This window comes from Protopterus annectens, chromosome 7.part0 (assembly GCF_019279795.1).
Source record: "Protopterus annectens isolate FY-2018-M chromosome 7.part0, PAN1.0, whole genome shotgun sequence".
Classification (NCBI taxonomy): domain Eukaryota; kingdom Metazoa; phylum Chordata; order Ceratodontiformes; family Protopteridae; genus Protopterus; species Protopterus annectens.
The window spans coordinates 630761416-630783367 of NC_056739.1; the positions used below are offsets into that span (position 1 = coordinate 630761416).

The following is a 21952-nucleotide window of genomic DNA, read 5'->3' on the forward strand; positions in this document are numbered from 1 at the left end:
TATCTAAAGGTAAGTAACCTATTGGCCACCCCAACACACAAACTGAAAATAAAGCAAAGAAAACACACCCATGTGTGGGGTTTGTCCCACTAACAAAATATACTAACTCCAAGATTGCATTACCATGGAGGTCAGGGGCAAAGGTCAATATGCTGGCCAAGAAGTTACTCACCTTTAGTTACACATCAGTGTTCCGGACTTTTGGTGTTCTTGGCTCGATGTTCTGAAAGTCGGGGAAGTGTGATTTTGTTTATATGGAGTAGACCCATATGATAACACATAGATGCTAAAATTCTGTCAGCTTCTAGTAATGGGGGCTTGTGAGGGAAACGAGTCAGATGACCAGATGTGTGTGATGTCATTCTGTAAGCCAGAAATAATATTTAGATTTTAGTAAGAGATTGCTCTCAGGATTCTGCATTCCGTCTTGGATCTGACAAGGACCACTCACCCACATTATCTTGCCTTGCTCTATTCAGTAAGTAAGAACAGCAATTCTTTAGCTTAATCAGGAACAGATAGTGAGTTTAGAAGTATTGTTTTTCTGTAACTGTATGAAACTATTCATCTGTGTTATTTTAATATTTCCTGTGACTAAAACTCATGTTTACTGTAAATACATATTTAGTATTTTCATGTTCTTTTGTTATTTACTATTAAATATATTTAAACTTTTTATTGTGACTGGCCCTTTTTTTTTTAGAAAATATTTAAGCTTTGAGAGTATTTGCACATATTTATTTGGTGATGACTCTGGCCACTCCTGAAAGTCTGACTGTTTGGTCAACATTACCATTTGTATTGATATTTATGTTGATATTAATTTCACTCAGCATAATTGGATACCCTTTAAAGAGCCTTATAGTAACTGACTTGTGGCAGTGAATCTACCTTATAGTCTGTGCAAAGTTGGTAGAGCAGGTAATCTGTGTCAGCCTTTCCCAGGTGTGTGTGCGTGTGTGTAAGTTAAATTGCAAAGAGTGTGTGTTAGCTACTTGGCAGTGACATGAAGCACTGGTTTCACAGAGAGGGTTCTTGAGGACACTTGGCTGAGGACTTGGCTCTACAGCTGTGCCAGTGGGGAGTCTTACTGGGGACTGGAGGGATACAGACAAATCCAGACCTTGGACTGACTACATTCCCTTTGTGCTCTTAAGGTAAATTGTGCTTGATGCAGAGGTCTGCATCTGGAAATACTGAGTGCATCCATTTATATTCCAAGTGAACATCCCTCTCCAGTGTCAGTGGTGAGGATAGAGGCTTCTTGATTACTGGCCCAGAATCAGACCACACAACATCACACAAAAATCCTCTCTTTTTCTAGAAACTTTACCTTTGTACAGCTCTATGCAAGAATATTTGTCATAAGAATAAACCTTTGAAGCATGGTCATGAACAGTAAATACTCTGGGTTATAACTGCTGTGTGTTCAACCTGGTTAGAATTTTATCAGCATTACTTTATGTCCTATGAAAAACCTTAACTGGGACCATGCCAACAGTCCAAAGAACCCTTATATATGACCACAACACTCATATATAATTAGTATTGTTCAAAGAATTATTCTGTTTATGCCCTTTTAGCCTCCACACATAACTGTGACTTGAGCAAGCTACTGCTCTTAAGAAAAATTAAACAATAGGTAGTGTTCACAAAGATGAAGAATAATTGCAATGGGCTGGGACGCGAGAGAAACTGATCACAATAGTCTGGTAAAACTTAAAAACAGCCAGAAAGACACATAATGCATACATACATCACTGTACACCCAGAAGAGACCAGTTATGCAGCAGCTATGCAAATGAACAGCCCGAGTAACACCTGCAATTTACAAATGTGTGAGCCATAGAAGACAGTGCAAAGAAAAACCCAACCAACCTCCCAATGGCACCAGAAAATTAATCTTCTGCTCAGCAAATCCCAACCATTATTTCAGAATACCTTTATCTATGTAGTTGCACTACAGCCAGGAAGGCTTACTGATCACCATTTGGAATTACTAACAAACTGTACTGCACTACGCACAGTGATGCTGTACAACTGCTGTCATTGGGACTACATCTTCACCAGATCCTTCCTTTTCCAAAAACTGCAATGCACCCTGGTCCACAGTCACGGCCACAGAGGCAGAAACTGCTGTGAGCTGGCTGTAAGCAGGGAATATACCATCATGCAGCTCCCTGCCATTGTGACAAAGTGGTCACAGTGCTGAAAAAATACACAACACCATCTGTGCTATAGACAACCATTATGAATACAGTTCCATGATGAAAGGAATCATTTGATGTTCCCTCTGGGATGGTGCATATCCCTTTTGTGACACAGTTTTAACATATCTACTGTCGAAGCAGGAAGAGATCAGCTTCTATCCATATGCACATCTTGTCATCTTTCTCTCATGCTTTATCACACAGCACAAAAAAAAAGTCTTGCTTACAACCTTAACAATATTCTCACAGTAATCTCTCTGACAATACCACATAACACAATATTCTTCTACTTCTCCCAATCTAACTGCTCTCCAGAAGAAAAAAAAATGAACACGTATCAAACCTCCTGGTCATAACAAAAAAACGATGCCCACTTCATTATAAGAAATGGGGTTTAAAACTGGTAAGTCTCTCAAATTTCACATTAGGAAATGTACAGCCAGCTATAAACTTAGAATACCAGCTAATTCAAAAATCAGCCACAAGGCCCTTCTTCAGCTACACTTGGAAACTTAGAAGTAAATATTTTCAGTATAACTCCTCTTCAAAGGTACCACCTTCTCTGACCCCAAGCACATTGTTAATATTCTTTACAAGTTCTCTTCCAAATTCACTCAGTCAACCATCTACTCTGTCCTCATGTTTGACCAGATCCTTTAGGCACTTCTCAAAAATTAAAAACACTACTTCCACAGGTCCTGACAATATCTTTGGATGTCCTATGAGAAGATTAAAGTTCCATATAGCAAACCCCCTCCATCAACTCTTTAACCCGAGTCTCTCAACACTGGTTATGTCTCCAAGGTTTGGAGAATGGCAGTGGTGGTGCTTTTGCATAAAGGTGGTCCCTCTAATGACCCATTTAATTACAGGCTTATTAATCTCACTAGTATTATCTGGAAGATCATGGAATGTATTATAGCTAAACTAACTAACATTAATATAGGTGACTTTATATTTCTGGATACAGACAAACTTATAGCCCAACATTAATCCATATATAGCTTGCTGGATTGGTAACTGGCTGTCTGAGATGATCCATACTGTAAGTTTCAAGAGTATTTGATGATGACTGCAAACTAGAGGTAGTTAATAAATCACATTCTGATTCTCAAATTCTACAGCATGGATTGGACCAAGCAAATATTTGTATTCATAATGGTTGTCTGTAGCACAGATGTTGTCACCCTCAACAACAAGAAAAGTAGCATAGTTTCATGTGGGACTTGAGAACATATGTTGATAAGCTTTCCTTGGATCCCACTTTACTCATCTTTTATTAGGCCCATTATTGACTATAATGTAGCCTTTGGCATGTATTTCCCTATACAGCAAAACCAGTTTGACAGACCTCAATGTTTCCTTAGCTAAAAAGATCTCAGATATCAGCACCCTTAACTACTCTGACAGACTAAAATCCTTGTCCCTCTACTCATTGTCATGCAGATTTTTGAAAGCTGTTTTCTGCTTAATCTTCCAGCCTATGAATGACCCAACATTCTAACACTGGTTTTATTTCGGTGAAGGAGTTCAAGTAAACACCTATTCTGGAGACCTAAGCCTATACTAACATGTCAACATCACCACATAGCATGACAGATACGTAATGTTACAAGTCTACGTCAGTAGACTGAAATCCCACTTACCTGACTTTTAAAATACAGAGACGACAAAGCCGAGAAACCATAATACCGACATCCTGAAAAGCCAACATTTCAGTTCAGGTAAGTTACCTCTTGCCACCATGGTGAACTTTACCCCTGCTGTAGTGTGATCTCCGAGTTGGTATATTTAGTTAGCTGGGGTGTGGGGGGGTGCAGCCCCGCACAGGGGTAGGTTTAGTTTGCTTTGGTTTTAATCTGTTTTTTTAGGTTGGCTAAGCGCTTACTTTGTTTGTCATCTCAGTTATTTAAAAGTTGGTTATATGGTATCTTGGGTTTGTGAAGTAGACCCAATTAACATATAACCCATTTCGAGATCAGGTGGCCTTTACTTATCAAGCAGAGCACTTCCCTAGCAACATTTAAACCAGTCTGGATGACTGGATGGATGATCGCAAAGCTTCACTAGGAATGTATGGGGAAAATCTACATAATAGGGGAAATCGCTAGTCCCCTACAATACTGGGTGATGTGGCCAAGCTTCCTGTTGGTCTCCATTTGCTGTAAGCTTGGTAAAAACCTATAAATATATATGTTTGGACTCTTGTAGTAAAAGTGTCCTTATGCAGGGCTACTGTCACACGATACCACTTCTGAAGCATCCTAAAGTCTTGCATTCCCTTTCCACTGTCTGTAGTACATCTAAATGAATGCTGAAATCCAGCAGCAAAAAGTGATTTCATAACTTCATTATGGCCTGCACTAGCCCTAGATCCAGTGACAGCAGTTGACCTGCAGTGTTGAGTGCATTGTCATTCAGATGAGATTTCAAACTGAGTTCCCATCTGCTTGAGTTGGTGGTGGCTCATGTGGATGCAAAGATCCCACACAGCACCTATCAAAAACAGTACTGAAGTGCCCTGAAGCAAAGGCCAAATTTCCCCTATTAACAGAAATATCACTTTGGGTCTCACCTGGAAAGAGGCCACTAGCATACCAGTCCACAAAGGATAAACAAAGTAAATTAAAAAAGTGTTCAGCACAATCTCCAGTTATGGCATATGTGTGTACTGGTGCCACAAGAGGAAAACAAGTTGGTTTAGTGAGCCATGCTACTCTAATGGCTGCGTACAAAGCATAATGTGTGCAACTCGGGACTGCAATCTGTGTTTATGAATCTGCCTACTCATCATAGAGCAAAACAAACAGTAACTGGGAAATAAACTTGCTAAGAGTTACAAGTAATTAAGTACAATTTGTTGAGGGGATAGAGGCAGGCAGCTTTAATACTCTAGTAGCCACGACTCAAAAATCTACTGATAAGTATTCCTACCTGCAGGTGTTCCGTTTTATTTGGTGAGGGTCATTTTAATGGTAAATCATAACTTCTTAGTAGAATTCCATGTAGTACTATCATATCCAAAGAGCAGATTGGTTACAAGATCCTCTGTACTATAGCTATGCTGATACCACTTTAGGCATGAAAGAAGGAAGGATCATGAGGGGCAATAACTCCACAGACTCTGCCATCTCATACTGAGGTAAAAAACTTCTCAAGCATAAAGATAAAATTTCATGGAGGAAAAATATGTTTTGGAGTTGGACCTTTGAGAATATTTATGATTTTATTTAATGGGTTTACAAGTGTTTTATCTTTTCTTATGTTAAAAATCTGTATTGAGGATATCACTTTAAATCACTGAAGTTAGGTGAACATGTGACTTTTGCACAGATATTTAAAGGGCTATTTAAATGCCTGATTTTTAACTTATATTTTTATCTGATGAAATCTGGTAGGTAATGGGATAAAAGGACTTAGAGAATGGTATTAAAGTAATTTATGCAGAGCCTTTTTCAACAGGTGTGGTGTTTTTTTTTTTTTTTTTTGCGTATTTACATGTTTTGGACTTCTCAACTGTAAGATTCATAGACCTACTGATAGATGCAATGCAGCCTGAGGAAAAGTTAGAGAACAAGCAGATATTTTAAATGCATGGACCTTAATGAATCAATATGCTAAACTGGAAACAAATTACATGCATACATAGCCCAATAATCTTTGGGTAGGGCATGTACAGGATTGCAGACCTTTTGACAGGCAAAAAAGCAAATCTCTTCTGAGTGTCAGATTTCCTTGTATTGGATATTTTTGCCTCCTTCCATTTCAAAATATGCAACAACTGAGAGGAAACTTAGTTCATTATCAGGAATCAAAATTCTATCTACCTGATATGTAAATTCAGAGTTTTGAAAATGAGATGTAAAGCATTTCTCTGTTGTGTCAGAAAAGATTTGTGGAGAAGTAATGGCCACATCAGGCAAGTGATTAAGCTAATTAGTAAAGAAAACGATGGCTGCCTTTGGCCAGTATGGCACTATCAGAAATAAAGTGGCCTGGTCTTACACTATGTGAATTAGAGGAAAAGATGAGAAGTCATACATGAAGACCAGAGTACATCTTAAGGTAAAAATCATCATCCTTAAACACACCGTCACCTAATGAAAGTCCACAAAAGGTCATGAGTTGAATGCTGTAATACAAGGTAAATAAATCTACTTCTGGAAGTCCCCAAAAGACATACAATTTTATGAAAGATAAACTAATCCAGCTTCCACATGGCAGTAACTGATTCTTCCTGCTCAGGGTATGTACCAATTAACATTCTGAACCTGACACATGAACAGCTGAAAGACGCAGGTTAAAATGCAAAGCCAATTGCCAGACTTTGACTAACTACTTGCACAGCTGGAAAGACCAGGTTCCACCACCTTTTTTGTGTGCCGCATCATTGCACAACTTCCTGTCTTGATTTGTAGTAGAACCTGGCATCACCACTGGCTTCATCATTTTTAAATAGATGTGAAAGTCCTCTCCTGTTGAAAGCAGTTTCAGTCTCGAAACACGTTGCTGAAATGAGCTCCAGAGTCAGAATCTGAACAATTTGTTGTCTGGGTCAGCCCAACGGTTTGCCACCACAGAAATTCGTATTTTTACATTCTGAGGAATAGGAATAAATGTGTTCAGTAGGAAAGTGGCTTGGTTCTACACATTTCTTAGGTACCAATGAGACTGAGTTTTCCTCATGGAGTCTTGAATGAGGTACCACATGAAAGCAAGAAGACATGTACCACAAAGACTTGCAAACTATCTTGCTGTTAATTGTTTCTGCTGATTAAAAGCCAGCCAGCACTCTTCAAATCTTCATTTGTTTATGTATAGAAAACCATCACAAAAAAGACAATTTCTAGAAAGATGTCTGTGCCAAGGCAGTCTAATATAGCTTTCTGTAATTTACTGTTATCCACAGAGGTTAAACGGTCAATTCTGTGACAAGTCACACAGAACTTACATTCCAAGTTGTTCATTATCAAACACATATCCAAGAAAGGAAATGGTAATGTTTTGCTTTCTGAGGTGTTTAAACATTGAAGGTAAATATGATAAAATACTCTGGGGGCTGGAGATATAGTCCAAATGACAGAGATGAAAACTGAAATTGTGGTGTGCTAATTGCAACCTGAGATATCTTTTTGCAATGTAAAGTTTTTTTGCTCATGAGAACTATCAGATGTTCTAGTATATCCATGCTTCACAATTTATAAAGTCAAAGGCCTTAGTGACTCATGTAGACACCCTTTTGATATTTCTTTTGTCTTTTCAAGAACTTACATCTGTGAAGATTTGTCTTGCTCATCACTATTTCAGTGTTAGAGGTGCAAAAGGTAGCAAACTCCCCTTTGGTGCAGAAAGCTGTGGGTTCAATTCCCACACCAGGTAGATCAAATGCTGATACTATAGTGTAGCATTAAGGGGAGGGGTGCTGCACTTCTGAATGCACCGTCTTGCGATGAATGAGACATTAAACTGAGGTCCTATACAGCTTCAGTTGGTGGTAGCTGAGGTGGATGTAAAAGATCCCACAGCAACTATCGGAAAGAGTAGGTGTCCTATTTATACAAAGAAAACAATATTTACATATTTTGAAGATTAACAAAATTCACATATTTACAAGACACAATTTTCCATATCCTTCTTTTACTTAGAAAACATTCATACTTATTTTTATTTTATATCAAATTTCAGTCTGTATTAGAACCCCACTCCCTTTTCCATTGCCAACATCTAATATTCTTTAGTATTACTGCCAAAATCTGCTTTCCATTGATAACTTAATTTATCTTTTCATTCCATATAACCCATGTAAAACTTTTTTCTATCAATTCTTTTAATGTTTTTACTTCTGTTTTTATAAACACCTGTATTTAATTATAACCATATTTATCTTATCCACTTTTTTAATACCTTCAAAAAAGTTTTCTTTATACAACTTTTCCTATAATTTGGTTATCTATTATCAGTCTCCATAAAAATCTTGGCATTCTACTTTTTCATTATACCATTTATTTCTTATTTTTATAGCTTTAACTTTTTATTCTACTAGCTTTTCACATAGTTTAACAAAATAAGTTGTACCACTACATTCTTGTACCACAGTTTTCTCTCCTTTTGTGATTTATCAATTTTTATTTTCCACACTGATATTTTTCTTAGTAACATTTCATTTCTTCATTTTTAAAATTCTTTTTCTCTTTTACTGCTTCTCATAATATCCCAACATTTTTCATACTTCTTTATTATCTCCAGTCTTTCTTTTTCATTTATCCATTTTAACACTTTATATAAATTTAGAGAAACCACATATACCACTGGATTAATTAACCCTAACTACCTTTATCTTTATTTACATAGAAAATTCCTCTCATTACTGGATTCAATCTTGAACCTCATGTGAATGAAAAAATTGTTTGCAACAATTCTTTTTCCAATATAATTTATAGCAGAAATATATTTGTTAGACATCCTGTTTTTCCTATTAAAACCACATTTATCAAATAAACCTAAAGCTAAGACAGAAATTTCATTCACTGTAAATTGTATTCAGAATCTCAGAGAATGTGCGAGAATTTCCACACTTTCAAGTTATGTGACAGTAGCTGGGACTCAGAGAATTTCTACAGAACTTTTGTAAACTGCTGTGATCAAAACAGGCAGTTTACACTAATGCAGGAAATGCAATTCATAGACATGGTTAGTTGCAATTAGGAAGGATCTCATTAACTGCAAAGTTACACGTCTCTGAATTGTGTGTTGTAGCTGCTAGTGCTAATCAGCACTTTCCTGTGAACTCACAACTGGCAGCTCATACATTGCATTGGCACAGGCACCTACCTCACTCTTACACACACACACACACACTTTTCAACTCACCCTGATGTTGTTTCTTATAATTGCCCTGTCCCTTAAAAATCACAGATGATTACCGTTAATAATGGGAGACATTACAGTTTTAAACCTATAGTTCTGTCAGCTTTTAAGTGACTTAGAGTAATATTTAAAAAGTGTCCCTGGGGTCTAATGTCACCCCTGGTTCCAATACTACAGGCTTTGTAACTACCCTAAGTGGATGCATTTCTGGAGGGGAAACTTATGGCGAATTAGCAAAGGCAGCTCATGCAGGATGCCTCATTAGCACGTAGCACAACTGCAGGGATGATTCTACTGACTGTGTAGATTCATTTCAGTGGGGCAGTTTCTGAATCAGAAAGGGCCACCAGCACTGGTTTTCCACCAGTGGTGAAATTCTAGCCAGCATTTTTTTTGAAAATTCATCTGAATAAAAAAATGTACTGTTGTCTTGTACATAGTTTTCTCGGTGTCACAGTAATGATCGACCCACCTACTACAACCACAAAACAGCTCTTTACTGAATGTGAGGCACTAACAACTGCATATTCTGCAACTGTAAAAAATGATGTGCAAGTAACAAGTAATGTTACAGAGAATTTCAAAACTCACTGTAATGGGAGGCTTGAGTATTCCATACCCCTGGTACTAAACTCCAAAATCGATGCACCTTGAAGTAAGAGGAATACTCCAGAGTACCACAACCATGGATTCATATGTATATTTCCCTTTTCCCCACATCTAATCTTTAAGATCTTAGAATCACAACTTCATCCTTTCCAGCGTCAACCAAATCCTCCTGGTACTCACCCAGTGAGGATGGAGGGAGGGCTGTGCCTCTCCACATATCTGACAAGTCAGAGACCACTGTTCTTCAGGGTAGTCACCTTAAGTACTGCAGCCAAGGCATTAGTGTACTATCTTCCCTTGTCACATATTTAGTCTCACAGTTCTGGGGACTGTAATTGCACAATTCCAAAAGGAACTATCCAGAAACAAATATATGCTCAAATGCACAGCTGCTTTCTGATGCACAATCTTTTCTTATCTCAGTTGCACTAACAGCATATATTTCAGAATCAGGGCAGACTTACACAGAGCAATTATTTTGGAATCTGGCCCCTAGTCAAAACCAGCTATTAACAAACTTAAACAGTCACATGCATCACAGTGCTGTTTATGGCATCCATTAATTTTGAAAGGTTTCTTAAACTTAAGTACTAACTGTGAAGGTGGAACAGTGTTTCAGAAAGCTACATTCAGTCGGTTCAAATATCCTTCATGTCCATGTACTATGACAATAAAAAAACTGAAAAAACTAACTACATGAAAAAATAAAATCAGTAAACTTATGAATGTGAATGCAGTCTCCTTTGTTTATTTTTCTCTGTTTTAGGCTCTGATTTCTGGTTTCAGCATTTTTACAGTAACTGGACAGCTGTATGCCTTGCCATCCTGGGCAATATAGCTCTGCAACCTATATGCATGTGGGTGCAGACAAGTGAACTTGTGTAACCAAAAAAAGCCAGTACAGCTGACAGAAAATCAGGTAATTGCATGTACTTAGGATCATAGGAGGTTACTAGGCTATTGGACCTGAGGCCTTTATAAGCCTAGCCAAGAGTTTAGCCCATGTTTAGACAAATCAGCACCAGATGCCTCTGTCCAGCAAGAACACGAGTGGAATCCCAGGGGTATATTTTCTGTTTTCCATCCAGTTATCCAGGTATATTTTCTGTTTTCCATCCAGTTATCCAGGTTGCACTTATAAAGGGGTAGAGAGGTACTCTGCTTGACGTAGAGAGGGAATCTATTCCATAGATGGGGGAGTCTCCAGGACACAAATCTGTCCCGTCAACAAGTCTTGTTGATGTCATAGACCAGGTTGAGGCTGCGCATGTGGGTTACTCGAGTGGAGCTCGACTTGCGGATATGCAGCAGTCCCATCAAGGTGGGGTCAGTGATCTCAGTGTATGCCAGACAGAGGTCACTTCTGAGGAGTCTGTATGAAACTGAGTAGAGGGATAGGGCTTTTAGCCTATCTGTGTATGGTAGATGTTTGAGGCCCTGGATTCTCCTAAATGAGGAACTTCTGTGGACTCTCCAGCTGCTGCATGTGGTTTGTGAGGTACATGCCGAAAGGGGTGTTGTACTCAATAATGGGCCTTATAAGGGAAGAAAACAGGGATGTTATGACCTTCTTGTCCCTGAATGAGATACCCTTACTTATGACGTGGGCTATGCAGAAGGCTTTCCGTACAATGGAAGCAACATGGTAGTCAAAATCAGATTGCTATCAACCTGGATGCCGAAATCCCTCACTACTGATTGCTGCTTAGAACATTGTTATTAATGTGATAATTTGTGGGGACATCACTCTCCCCAAAGGGGATGATGTTGGTATTCAGCTTGAGGCCATGTTTCTGGCACTAGTCATTTGTCTAAGTGAGACCCTCTTGGAGGATGTCCACATCATTAGGGGAACTGATGACAGCACCCAGCTTGCAGTCATCTGCAAACTTGGTCAGCTACAGCCCACTGGTTTTGACCTGCACCTCAGAAAAGTATATCCCAAATAACAGAGGCCTCAAGACTGAACCCTGGGGTACGCCTCTTGTTACAGGTCTACTGCTTGAGGTGGCTTCCCCTATTTTGACTAGGTGGGTTCTATCAGTGAGCCAATTTGCTACCCATCTGGTAACATATGGATTGATGCCTAGTTGAGACAGTTTATTATGCCTGAGTGGGGAACAGTCAAAGGCTTTGGTCAGGTCAAGGTAGGCAGTGTGCACCGTCTTCCCCTCGTCCATATCTCTGGTGACTGTCTCAAAGTCGTCGACCAAATTTCGCTGACGAAGCCAAACTGTGTGGGATCGAGTGTTTGGAGGTTGGCAATGTCCTTGTTAATGTGGTCCATGACAATTCATTCCATGGCCTTGCAGATCAGGCTAGTTAAGCTGATGGGTCTATAATTTCCCAGATCGGTCGTCACTCCACCTTTGTGCAAAGAGATGACAGTGGTTGTCCTCCGCTCAGCTGGGATGAAGACAGTACTCAGGCTTTGGTTGAATAGAGTGCCTAATAGTGCTGCAAGTTCCTGCCTGAGTTCATGTAGGATGTAGCCTGGGATGTTATCGGGGGGCTGTATTTGTTGCCTTTGAGAGAGCACTGATGAGCTGTTTCCTAGCTATAAGGGAAATGAGGCAGGTACTGGGGATGTCCTGATTTACTGATGTGGGGGCAGGGGGTGAAGTTTTTGCTGAATCTGTCAGCCAGCAAATTTGCTATATCTACAACATTTGTATATGTGGTGTTCTTGACCACCAGTTCTGATCAGATCTGGGTGGTTTCTTTGTACTTGCCTTTTTTTTTTTGGTATGAGATTGTGGTATAATGGGGATTGGGAAATGTTCCCTTTCCCACTATAGTGTGATCACAGATTTGGTATATATCATTAGCAAGGAGTGTTGGGGATACAGGGGGGGTTGCCCAACAAAAAATATATATATATATATATTTTTTACATTTTTTCGATTGGCTAGTGACAAACAAGTTTTGTTCAATCACTTGCCATTCAATTTGTTGATTTTTAGATAGTCTGACACACACACAAATATACATACATATATATTACAAAGTGAGTTTATGGTTACTTTACAGATTTCCCAATAACTCATGAAAACATTTCCCACTTTTCTTTGTGAAATGGGATCCTATAATTCAAAAGGAAACACAGTGTGTTTCAGCAGCCAAGTGTATAACACCAGCTACACCTTTATTGCCAGAAAAACTCAATGGATTTAGAGCAAGTGTACAAAATGTGTCAAATCTTTACAAGTATGTTTCAACGTTGTGAAGACAGGCTTACAAACAACTTTCACCGTTAACATTTCTATGGAGAGAATAACACATGTAAACTGACTGTTAACGGACTCCAGGCATGTTTTTTTTCTGTAGACACTAAGTAAAGGGAAGTAGGAATGATATGACATGATATGATTCTCAATAGTATACTCATACGAGTCAGAACCACAGATACTTCTGAACAAATTGAATAAAATGGAAAAAGATATCAACAGGATCAATGGTGAGGAAAAATAAAGTGCTGCATGGAGGAAGGGGTTGGGGGTTGGCACGGTGGTGCAGCAGATAGCATTTGTGCCTCACAGCAAGAGGTTCCTCAGTTTGATTCTCAGCTGGTGTGCCTTCTGTGTAGATTTTGCATGTCCTCCCTGTGTTTGTGTGGGTTTCCTCCCATATTCCAAGTACATGTAGTAGGTGGACTGGAAACTCAAAATTAGTCATAAGTTGTAACTGTGCATGCAAGTGTGTGACATGGAAGAACAGCAGCTGCAGGGCTAGCCACCCAGTGGTGTGAGCCTTGGCTTTAAATGACTGTCAACTACTGAAGTGACACCCCAACCCTAAATGCAAAAATGTGAAAAAGGGGTTGTGGATGGATGGAGCAATGGATGTCTAAACTACTGGATATTACACTATGCCTTTTTTGTTTGCTTTTCAGTTCAAATCACTACCCGGGTAACAAACAAGAAATATGCATGGTAGAATATGAGCCAAGAGCTGTCTGATATAATGAAGGCAAACATGTTCTCATTAACCAGGTTTACCAAGAAGGCTGAAACACTAGGCAGGTCAAGTCTGAGTGGGCAAGAATTTAATCACTAACAAAGCTCACACAAATCCTCCAACTGTTCTCTAACTTCTAGATTGGATAAACCTTGTAGCTAACCCATAATTTTCTGCTTTCTAATATGTAATTTGCCACCATCTGTAAGAATCATATGAGGAAACACTTGATATTTTCAAGTTAATTTTTAGTGTTACAAATGTTATGGTACACATGCAGTAGTACATTATATTTTTAAGTGTACACATAACTAAAAAAATATATACCCACATGATCATCATAACACAAACATTACCTGCACAAACGTCAATGCTGCTTTCTGCAACAGGCACTCGGCATAGCATATTTCTGCATGCATTTCCTCTGACACAGAAAAGAAACATTCAAAAGGTTAATTCAGTGAGGTGTGTTAGTGAATATGATGGCTAAATATAATTCTTAATCAAAGTCAGTAACAGCAAATAAAAATCAATAAACAGATAAAACAGTGCCTTTTCAACATTATGTTTGGGTCTCTGAACACTTGAAACCATTAAACTTGCAAGGGGAGCAAAAAAATGTAGAAGGCCTATGAACACCTGTCAAGAATTTCTGTTATGCAAGGGACAAAATACAGTGTTGCAAGAGAATATACATATATCTTACAGAGTGCTATCAGCTGGTCTTCAATTTGTACATCAAAGAATCAAGTCTCCTTGTATATAACCAGCCTTCTCTCCGGTTTATAATTCTCAAATTCTGCTCAGCAGTAGTGAAATGCAAAGCTGGAATCAAACGATTTATTCTTTTTTTTTTTTTTTTTAAACAAAAAAAATCTTTGTTAAATTATCATGTATGACATAGTCAATCTTACATTTCTATAAATGAAAAGCAAACCACATGAATACAATTTTAGTTGCAAACACTGTGCATCACAACCCCCATTGAGACAACTGTAGTTGCAAGCATTATAACATCGCTTACAATATATCCAGTCATTGTCAATTAAGTATTACATAGCTCATTCAAATCCTGCCCTCTCCTAAACCTCGCCCCTCCTCCGCATATAATGTTCCCGCAATTCCCATTCCCTCCTACGCAGTTCGCTCCTTCCCTTCTCCAAAGATCTCAACTCCAGTTGCTCCATCTCTGCCACTATATTCACCACTTCAAGTAAAGTTGGTCTCTTCCTTGACCTTCACCTTTCAGTAAATTGCCTCCCTCCCTAGCATCCACTGCAGTCAGACTCAGCAAGGCTCCATTATGTCTAGACAATTCCAACTCTGCATCACAGCTCATTTCTTCAGTCACACCAGTTTGCTCACCCAGCATCTGCAACAAAGCAGTCTGCAGGGACTCTTCAAGTCTGCCAACCCATCATAATACAAGAAAAGTGCTCCCAGCTACCTCCCACCTCCCCCATCACACCTCCAACTTCTGCTATCCACCTGAGGAAACCCCCCCTGGAGTCCATCTGAAGTACAAAAATACCCATGCAAACAACTCCAAACAAAGATACCAAATCCTCTAGACTCTGTTACATACCTGGAAGGCATACCCATATCCCCCCCACCGTCTCTCTGTGAACCGCCCATCCAATCTCCCTTCCCAATCCCCTCCAAGCTCCTCTGACCGACTCCTACTGTTGCCATGCAACATTCCAGATGCTCCACCAATCATTCCTTCCTCAGTTGTAGCTGGTTCTAGATTCCATCAAAAGCTCCACTACTGCTGGTCCCTCTTTTAGTACCTCACCCCCCCCCCCATTTCTTTCTCCCTGCCCACACTCTGACATCAATCCCTGACAGGGAAAGTAATTCCTTGAAAACAAAAACTAGGCAGAAAAGGCCAGTAGACGTGTGTTTATGGGTAAATTTTAGTAAATGGCTAGTAAGTGTACTGCCTAAATGCCAGGAAAAAAGAAATACAGAGGAACTGGAAAAAATCAGCTACAAAAAGCGAGGAAGAAACACTAACTGGGGAAAGTTCTGTAGCTGTTCAGCAAAAAGCACTGCAACCTCCAGACACTAATTCCAGTAACCTACAGGAAGACATAAGACAACTGCACATAGGCCTGGTTAAAATAAACAAAACACTGATGGAGTACATTGACACAAACAGCAAAAGGCTGGAAAAAAATGGAAGAAGCTTTAAACAAATATTCAGATGAGGTGATAAAGCTGCAAAACGCAGAGGTCAAAATGAAGAAAAGGCTGGCTGAATACGAGACTGCTTAGGAAATGATATTTCAAAAAAAAATAATAGAATTATAGGACAGAGCACAAAGGGAAAACTTGAGATTTTCAGCTATACCAGAGAAGCTGGAAGGAACAGACTGCATTAATTTTATAAAAGCACAAATAAGCAACTGGACTGGTATTCTACAGCAGGAGTTGTTAATTGAAAGGGTACATCATGTGTATGCTCCAAACCTGTCTACAAGAAAGCAACTTAGACCTTTAATAGTAGAGGTGCAATCCTACCAGCAGGAGCTGATTCTGACAAAACTGTGGCAAAAGGGCAAAATACTAAAACATGGAGACAGCAGAGTGTTTGCAGAAAATAATTACTCATTGTACACCAGATAGAACAGGAGGAAATTTATCCCACTATTCAGTTAATGTTGAAATACAGGTATGAGATTCAAACTGCTGTACCCAGCTGTCTTCAAAGTACTCTTCCCTGGAGGGACAAAATCATTTTTTTGATAAAGTACAAGCTAAGCAGGAAATCCAAAAGTTTGTCCAACAAGAAGTGAGCTGTGAAAGAGAAAGATACTGCTTCTTGTTCTTCTGGTAATAAAGATCACAGAGAAACGGTACTAGCGTAATCTTTTCCAGGGTTTCACTGGATAATGTTGAAGTGAAGGAAGGGACCAAGAGAGCTGACTAGAAGAACAAACAATACATTGGAAATAAAGCAGAGACAGGATTTGGGAGATGGAATTGAGCAGTAATACAACCAGTTTCTTAATGTGGGGATTACAATCCAATAATTATATGTCTGAAATATGACAGAGCAAGAAAATCTGGAATCATTGAATTTTTCAGAATTTGTTGGAGTCATGTCATTTATGTTCAAAAAGTGATTTGGGGAGGGTAAGAGAAGGGAGAAAGTTAATGAAGTAAAGAAATGTTTTACTTACTAGCACTATTTTTTGATGTAAGGTTTTCTTTGTATGCTATAAAGTAAAGTGTTCTCAGTTATTTTTAAGTGTAATGGGGTGCTGCTGTTTTTTTTCTCCCTTCTCTCTTTCTTCTTGTTCAGCTTTAAGAAATTTAGGCAAAACAATGAAAAAAGCCTGGTTAAAAGAGCATGGCAAAAGAAAAAATAATGTGCTTTTTCACATTCTTGCATGGGAAAATGACTGGATTAAGTACCTTAGACTAATTTAATAACAAGTTTTAAGAGTAAGCATGTAAATGAAAAAGAATACTGAATATTATGAGGCTTTTTTCTAGCAAATACATGTAGGCTCAGTAGCAATTCTGCAGCTGGTCTTCATGTTTCTAAAGAAACAATCCGACAATGAGGGAAGGCAATCCCTAACCTGCAGTCCAAATAAACTCTACCACACCTCCCTCTTCAGTTATCTGCTCCCAACACCATGGATCCCCTGCCAGCTTTCGTCAATAAATTCCAGGCACTTTTATCTAATGTCCATATTCCTAATGTCAGTCATCCCTACTGGCAAAAGCCCCCTCTCCACTCCTGTGCTGGCTCATCTCCCAAAATACGCTCTAATACCCTATCAATACAACACTCTGCATAACTACTGTTACCCTCCCAGAGGGTCTGCATCCAAAATCCCAGTCTCTCTCTATCTCTTAAGCCTATCTCCTGTATCACCCATCCCTTTCCACCCCGAATTACAGTCCCCTGCTTGTGCCATGTACAAGAGTCTCAACAAAGTTGCTCCAAAATATCCCCTCAAATTGGCAAACTCAGTCTGCCCTGTTCTACTGGAAGAATTAGCCCATTCCACCTGACCTCTGCCATCCCCCCAAACAATATCCCTCAACCCTCTCCATCCAGTCTCCTCCAACATATCACCAGCCATCACAATGGAGTCATTTTTAACCTATGCTCCTAAATACTTCATTTTATCATTTCCCCATAAACATGGCTATTGCTGGACCAATTTGTGTGTGGGTACATCATTTACCACTACTAAAAATAAAAAATAGCAGCCAACAGCGTGAGCAATACAATGAAGGAGCACACAAATAACATCAATAGCTATTCAGCTTAAATGCGATATCCAAAACTGTTCAGTATGTAGAAAATCCTTCAGCTGAAACGAAATGAATAGATACAATCCACGTAGATAAAAATAAGTAGAAATTTATTGGTGCACCTCAGGTTAGCGCTTTCGGCATAAGCTTCATCAGACCTGAGTAATAAAATCATTTAAACTGTTTAAATACCTTACAGAGCGGGAAAATGCACTTAATTACATTAATTTAAAACTCAATTGGCTAATCAAACCATAGCCACTAATAAACCATAGTATAACAATTTCTACATAACTAAAACTATTAATTTATGCGCTTCTACTTTACTTTGTATATAAAAAAGCAAGTTCATTTTTCATAAAAGCAATTAATTACATAAAAACACGCATACTTCCTAAATATATAATAGTATGCTATGTGTTTATGACATAATAAAATTCTTTATATATTATATAAAGAATTTTATTATGTCATAAACACATAGCATACTATTATATATTTAGGAAGTATGCATGTTTTTATGTAATTGCTTTTATGAAAAATGAACTTGCTTTTTTATATACAAAGTAAAGTAGAAGCGCATAAATTAATAGTTTTAGTTATGTAGAAATTGTTATACTATGGTTTATTAGTGGCTATGGTTTGATTAGCCAATTGAGTTTTAAATTAATGTAATTAAGTGCATTTTCCTGCTCTGTAAGGTATTTAAACAGTTTAAATGATTTTATTACTCAGGTCTGATGAAGCTTATGCCGAAAGCGCTAACCTGAGGTGCACCGATAGAAAATTTAAAAAAAAAATTTAAACAAAGATCTGGCTGTAATAGGTAAACAGTGTAGATCCTGCACTAGAGAAGTGATGTCACATGATTGTAACTCCCTGGTAATAACCCTGCTGCTGAGGTCTGCAACCATTGTAGCCATTCCAGGTTCCCTTCTGAAAGCCCAAAAGTCAAGGTGAGAAGGTATCTAGCATATGCATCACTGCTGCAATGTCCAATTGTGGAATAAATTTCTGGATCCAGACATTTGTTACGTAATAATGTAATGACTTAACATATGCATAATCCCTTCAGTGTCAATCTATCATTAAGAACTGCAGACTTGAGAAACATATTAAGGTCTTCTCCCACACACCCATATGTGATGACTGGAGAATCAAAGAAAGTGAGATTGATGAACTAAGGCAAAACATTAGCACTGGCTCAGTCTCATCCATGGTGTGCTTTAGCTCACTCTCATTCATCCACTAAAACAATGACTCCCGGCAAAATTCAAAAGTGGCCTACTCTGACATGGAATGAGTGAGTGCATGGTGTGCATGTGTGAGAGAAATGGACATCATCAGCATATAATCTGTAAGAAAACCTCTCCAACAAATGACATCACTAAGGGACAGAATGTGCACTGTGAACAACAGACAGTGCCATGATTAGGCCCTGTACTACTCCCACACTCCAGAGGGTGGTTACCAGTGGAGATAGCCATTGACACCAGTAAAACATGGTGCCAGTAAAAAATAATGTACAGTTGAGTACACGTACCATAAATGTAGATGTTCAAGTGTATTCACTGTTGCAGTCATTACATTTGGGTAATCTGCTGGCAGGTTGCCCTCAGTCGGCCTGAATTCCAAGGTCTTGGGTCCTGCGTCGTTTGCTGTCTCCTCTTCCATGACGTCAGGTCGTCAGGGGTATAAAACATGCAGCAGACGCCATTTTCTTTAGTTTTTCTTGCCCCAGATGTCAGGTGCCCCCAAAAAGGTAGCAAAAATATGTATGTATATATATATATATATATATATATATATATATATATATATATATATATATATATATATATATATATATATATATATATATACACACATACATACATACATCAGCATAAACTTTACCTTCCTCTGCAAGCAAATACACCACATAGGTTGTAGAAGATAGAGAAGGAAAAATAGACTCCAGAATGAAAGGGGGATGGCGGGAGGGTAACCTGGACTGCAAAAGTGAATACACTCGAACATCTACATTTATGGTAAGTGTACACAACTGTACTAGGTTCTTCATGTTTCACTATTGCAGTCATTACATTTGGGTAGAATCCCAAAGCTATGGTTGGGAGGCTGGAGCTAAACAGCATTAGGTGCGGCTATAAGGCCCTGCAGAACTGCAGTGGCAAAGCCTGCCCTGGACTTAGAGTAGAGTGGCAAATGATAATGCTTTGTAAAGGTGTGAACAGAACTCCAAGTAGCAGCCTCTAGAATGTCTTTGGTTGGTACTCCTCTGAGAAAGGCTGCTGAAGTAGCTGCAGCTCTGGTGGAATGAGACCTAATGCCCTTGGGCACAGGTTTACCATTAAGTAGCAGAAACGAATGCAGTGGCTTATCCACTTTGAAAAAGCCTTTCCTTCTGATCCTGCAGCATATGTCACTAATAATTGCTCAGTTTTTCTTGGAGCTTTAGTCCTGCTCAAGTAGAATCTTAGCTGCCTGTGTACATCCAAGGAATGCAGAATTCTCTCCCCCTTGTTCTGCGGATTTGGATAAAAGGTTGGCAGATGAATAGTTTGGTTAAGAGCCACACTGGAAATCACCTGAGGCATAAATGTAGGATTTGTCCTCACACACCCTGTCTGGGTAAAATATGATAAAATGCTCCACAGCCATGAGGGCCTGTAGCTCTGAAACTTTTTGCTGAAGTAATTGCTAGTAGCAGAGCTGTTTTCCATGATAAGAACTTTATATCAGCGGTAGCAGCTGGTTTCAAATGGAGGCAGGGTGAGCTTTTCCAACACATAATTGAGGTCTCATGCAGGTATTGGTGATCTTCTAGGAGGCCTTAAATGTTTGGCTCCTAGAAAATACTGCTTTAGTAAAGGATGAGAAAAGATTGGTGGCTCTGTATTGTAATGAGCCAAAATGGCAGAGGCATGGATTTTAATTGATGAGAAAGATAGGCCTTTGTCAGGCATCTGTTAAGTATTGTAATATCTGAGGAATATTTGGTTCTGCTGTATCAGTTCCTTGTGCTTTATTCCAAGCACACAATCTCTTCCATTTATCAGCATAAGATTTTCTAGTACTAGGCCTTCTGGCTTCCAAAATGACATCCATCACAGCTTTACTGAGAGGTGTTGTTTGTATAACTACATGATCAGCCATGCTGTCAGGTTCAGTGTCTGGAGTTGATTGTGCAGGATCTGATTGTTTTGCTGGAAGTTGAGGTCCTTGAGGTAAGGTCCAAGCTGGGTATTGAGACAAGTTCCTTAGGATTGGGTACCAGTATTGGTGGGGCCAGTCCGGGGCAATTAGTATAATCTTTGATTTCTCTTGTCTGACTTTTAGAAGGACCTTTGGAAGAAGAGGCAGAGGAGGAAAGGCATAAACTGATAGGTTTTTCCAACTGAAGGATAGGGTGTCCACTTTCCATGCTTGTCTGTGATAAGTCCTTGTGCAGAATCTTTTCAACTGATACTTTTGAGGAGAGGCAAATAGATCTATGTCTGGGCTCACCCATTTCTTTGTTATCATGCTGAAGACTTGTGGATCTAGTTTCCACTCGTGAGGATCGATAAGGTTTCTGCTTAAATCGTCTGCCCGAGTATTTTGCTTTCCTGGCAGGAATTGAGCTTGAAGATGTATTTGGTAAGTCAAAGCTGTGTACCACAGTGTCATGGCTAATCTGCAAATGGGGTATGAGTGTGTGCCCCCTGCTTGTTTATATACCACATGACCGTGGTGTTGTCCGTCTTTATCAGTAGTTGTCCTGGATGATGTAAGTTCTTGAAGGCTGCCAGGGCATTTTGAACAGCCAGCATCTCTTTCTGGTTGATATGTAGATGCATTTGTTTTGGGGTCCATATGCCCTGAATGCATCTTCCCACCATGTGTGCCCCCCAGGAATAATCTGATGCATCTGTTGTCAAGGTTTGTCTGGCAGGGGGTAGAGTGAAGGCCCATCCAATGTTTTGGTGACATGCCTTTGCCCACCATAGAAACTCCTGTTGTAGGCAGGGAATGAGAGGAATCATTGTTTCCAG

General features: G+C 39.1%; 1 protein-coding gene across 2 annotated transcripts in view; it reads right to left on the minus strand.

The window, feature by feature from the left end:
- TTC39B (tetratricopeptide repeat domain 39B) overlaps window positions 1-21952 on the minus strand; it is a 1202733-nt gene that overhangs the window by 459882 nt on the left and 720899 nt on the right. For both annotated transcript variants that reach the window (XM_044077204.1, XM_044077205.1), the window contains one exon: window positions 14000-14067. In XM_044077204.1, coding sequence (XP_043933139.1) covers window positions 14000-14067 — 68 coding nt within the window. The remainder of the gene's footprint in view (window positions 1-13999; window positions 14068-21952) is intronic.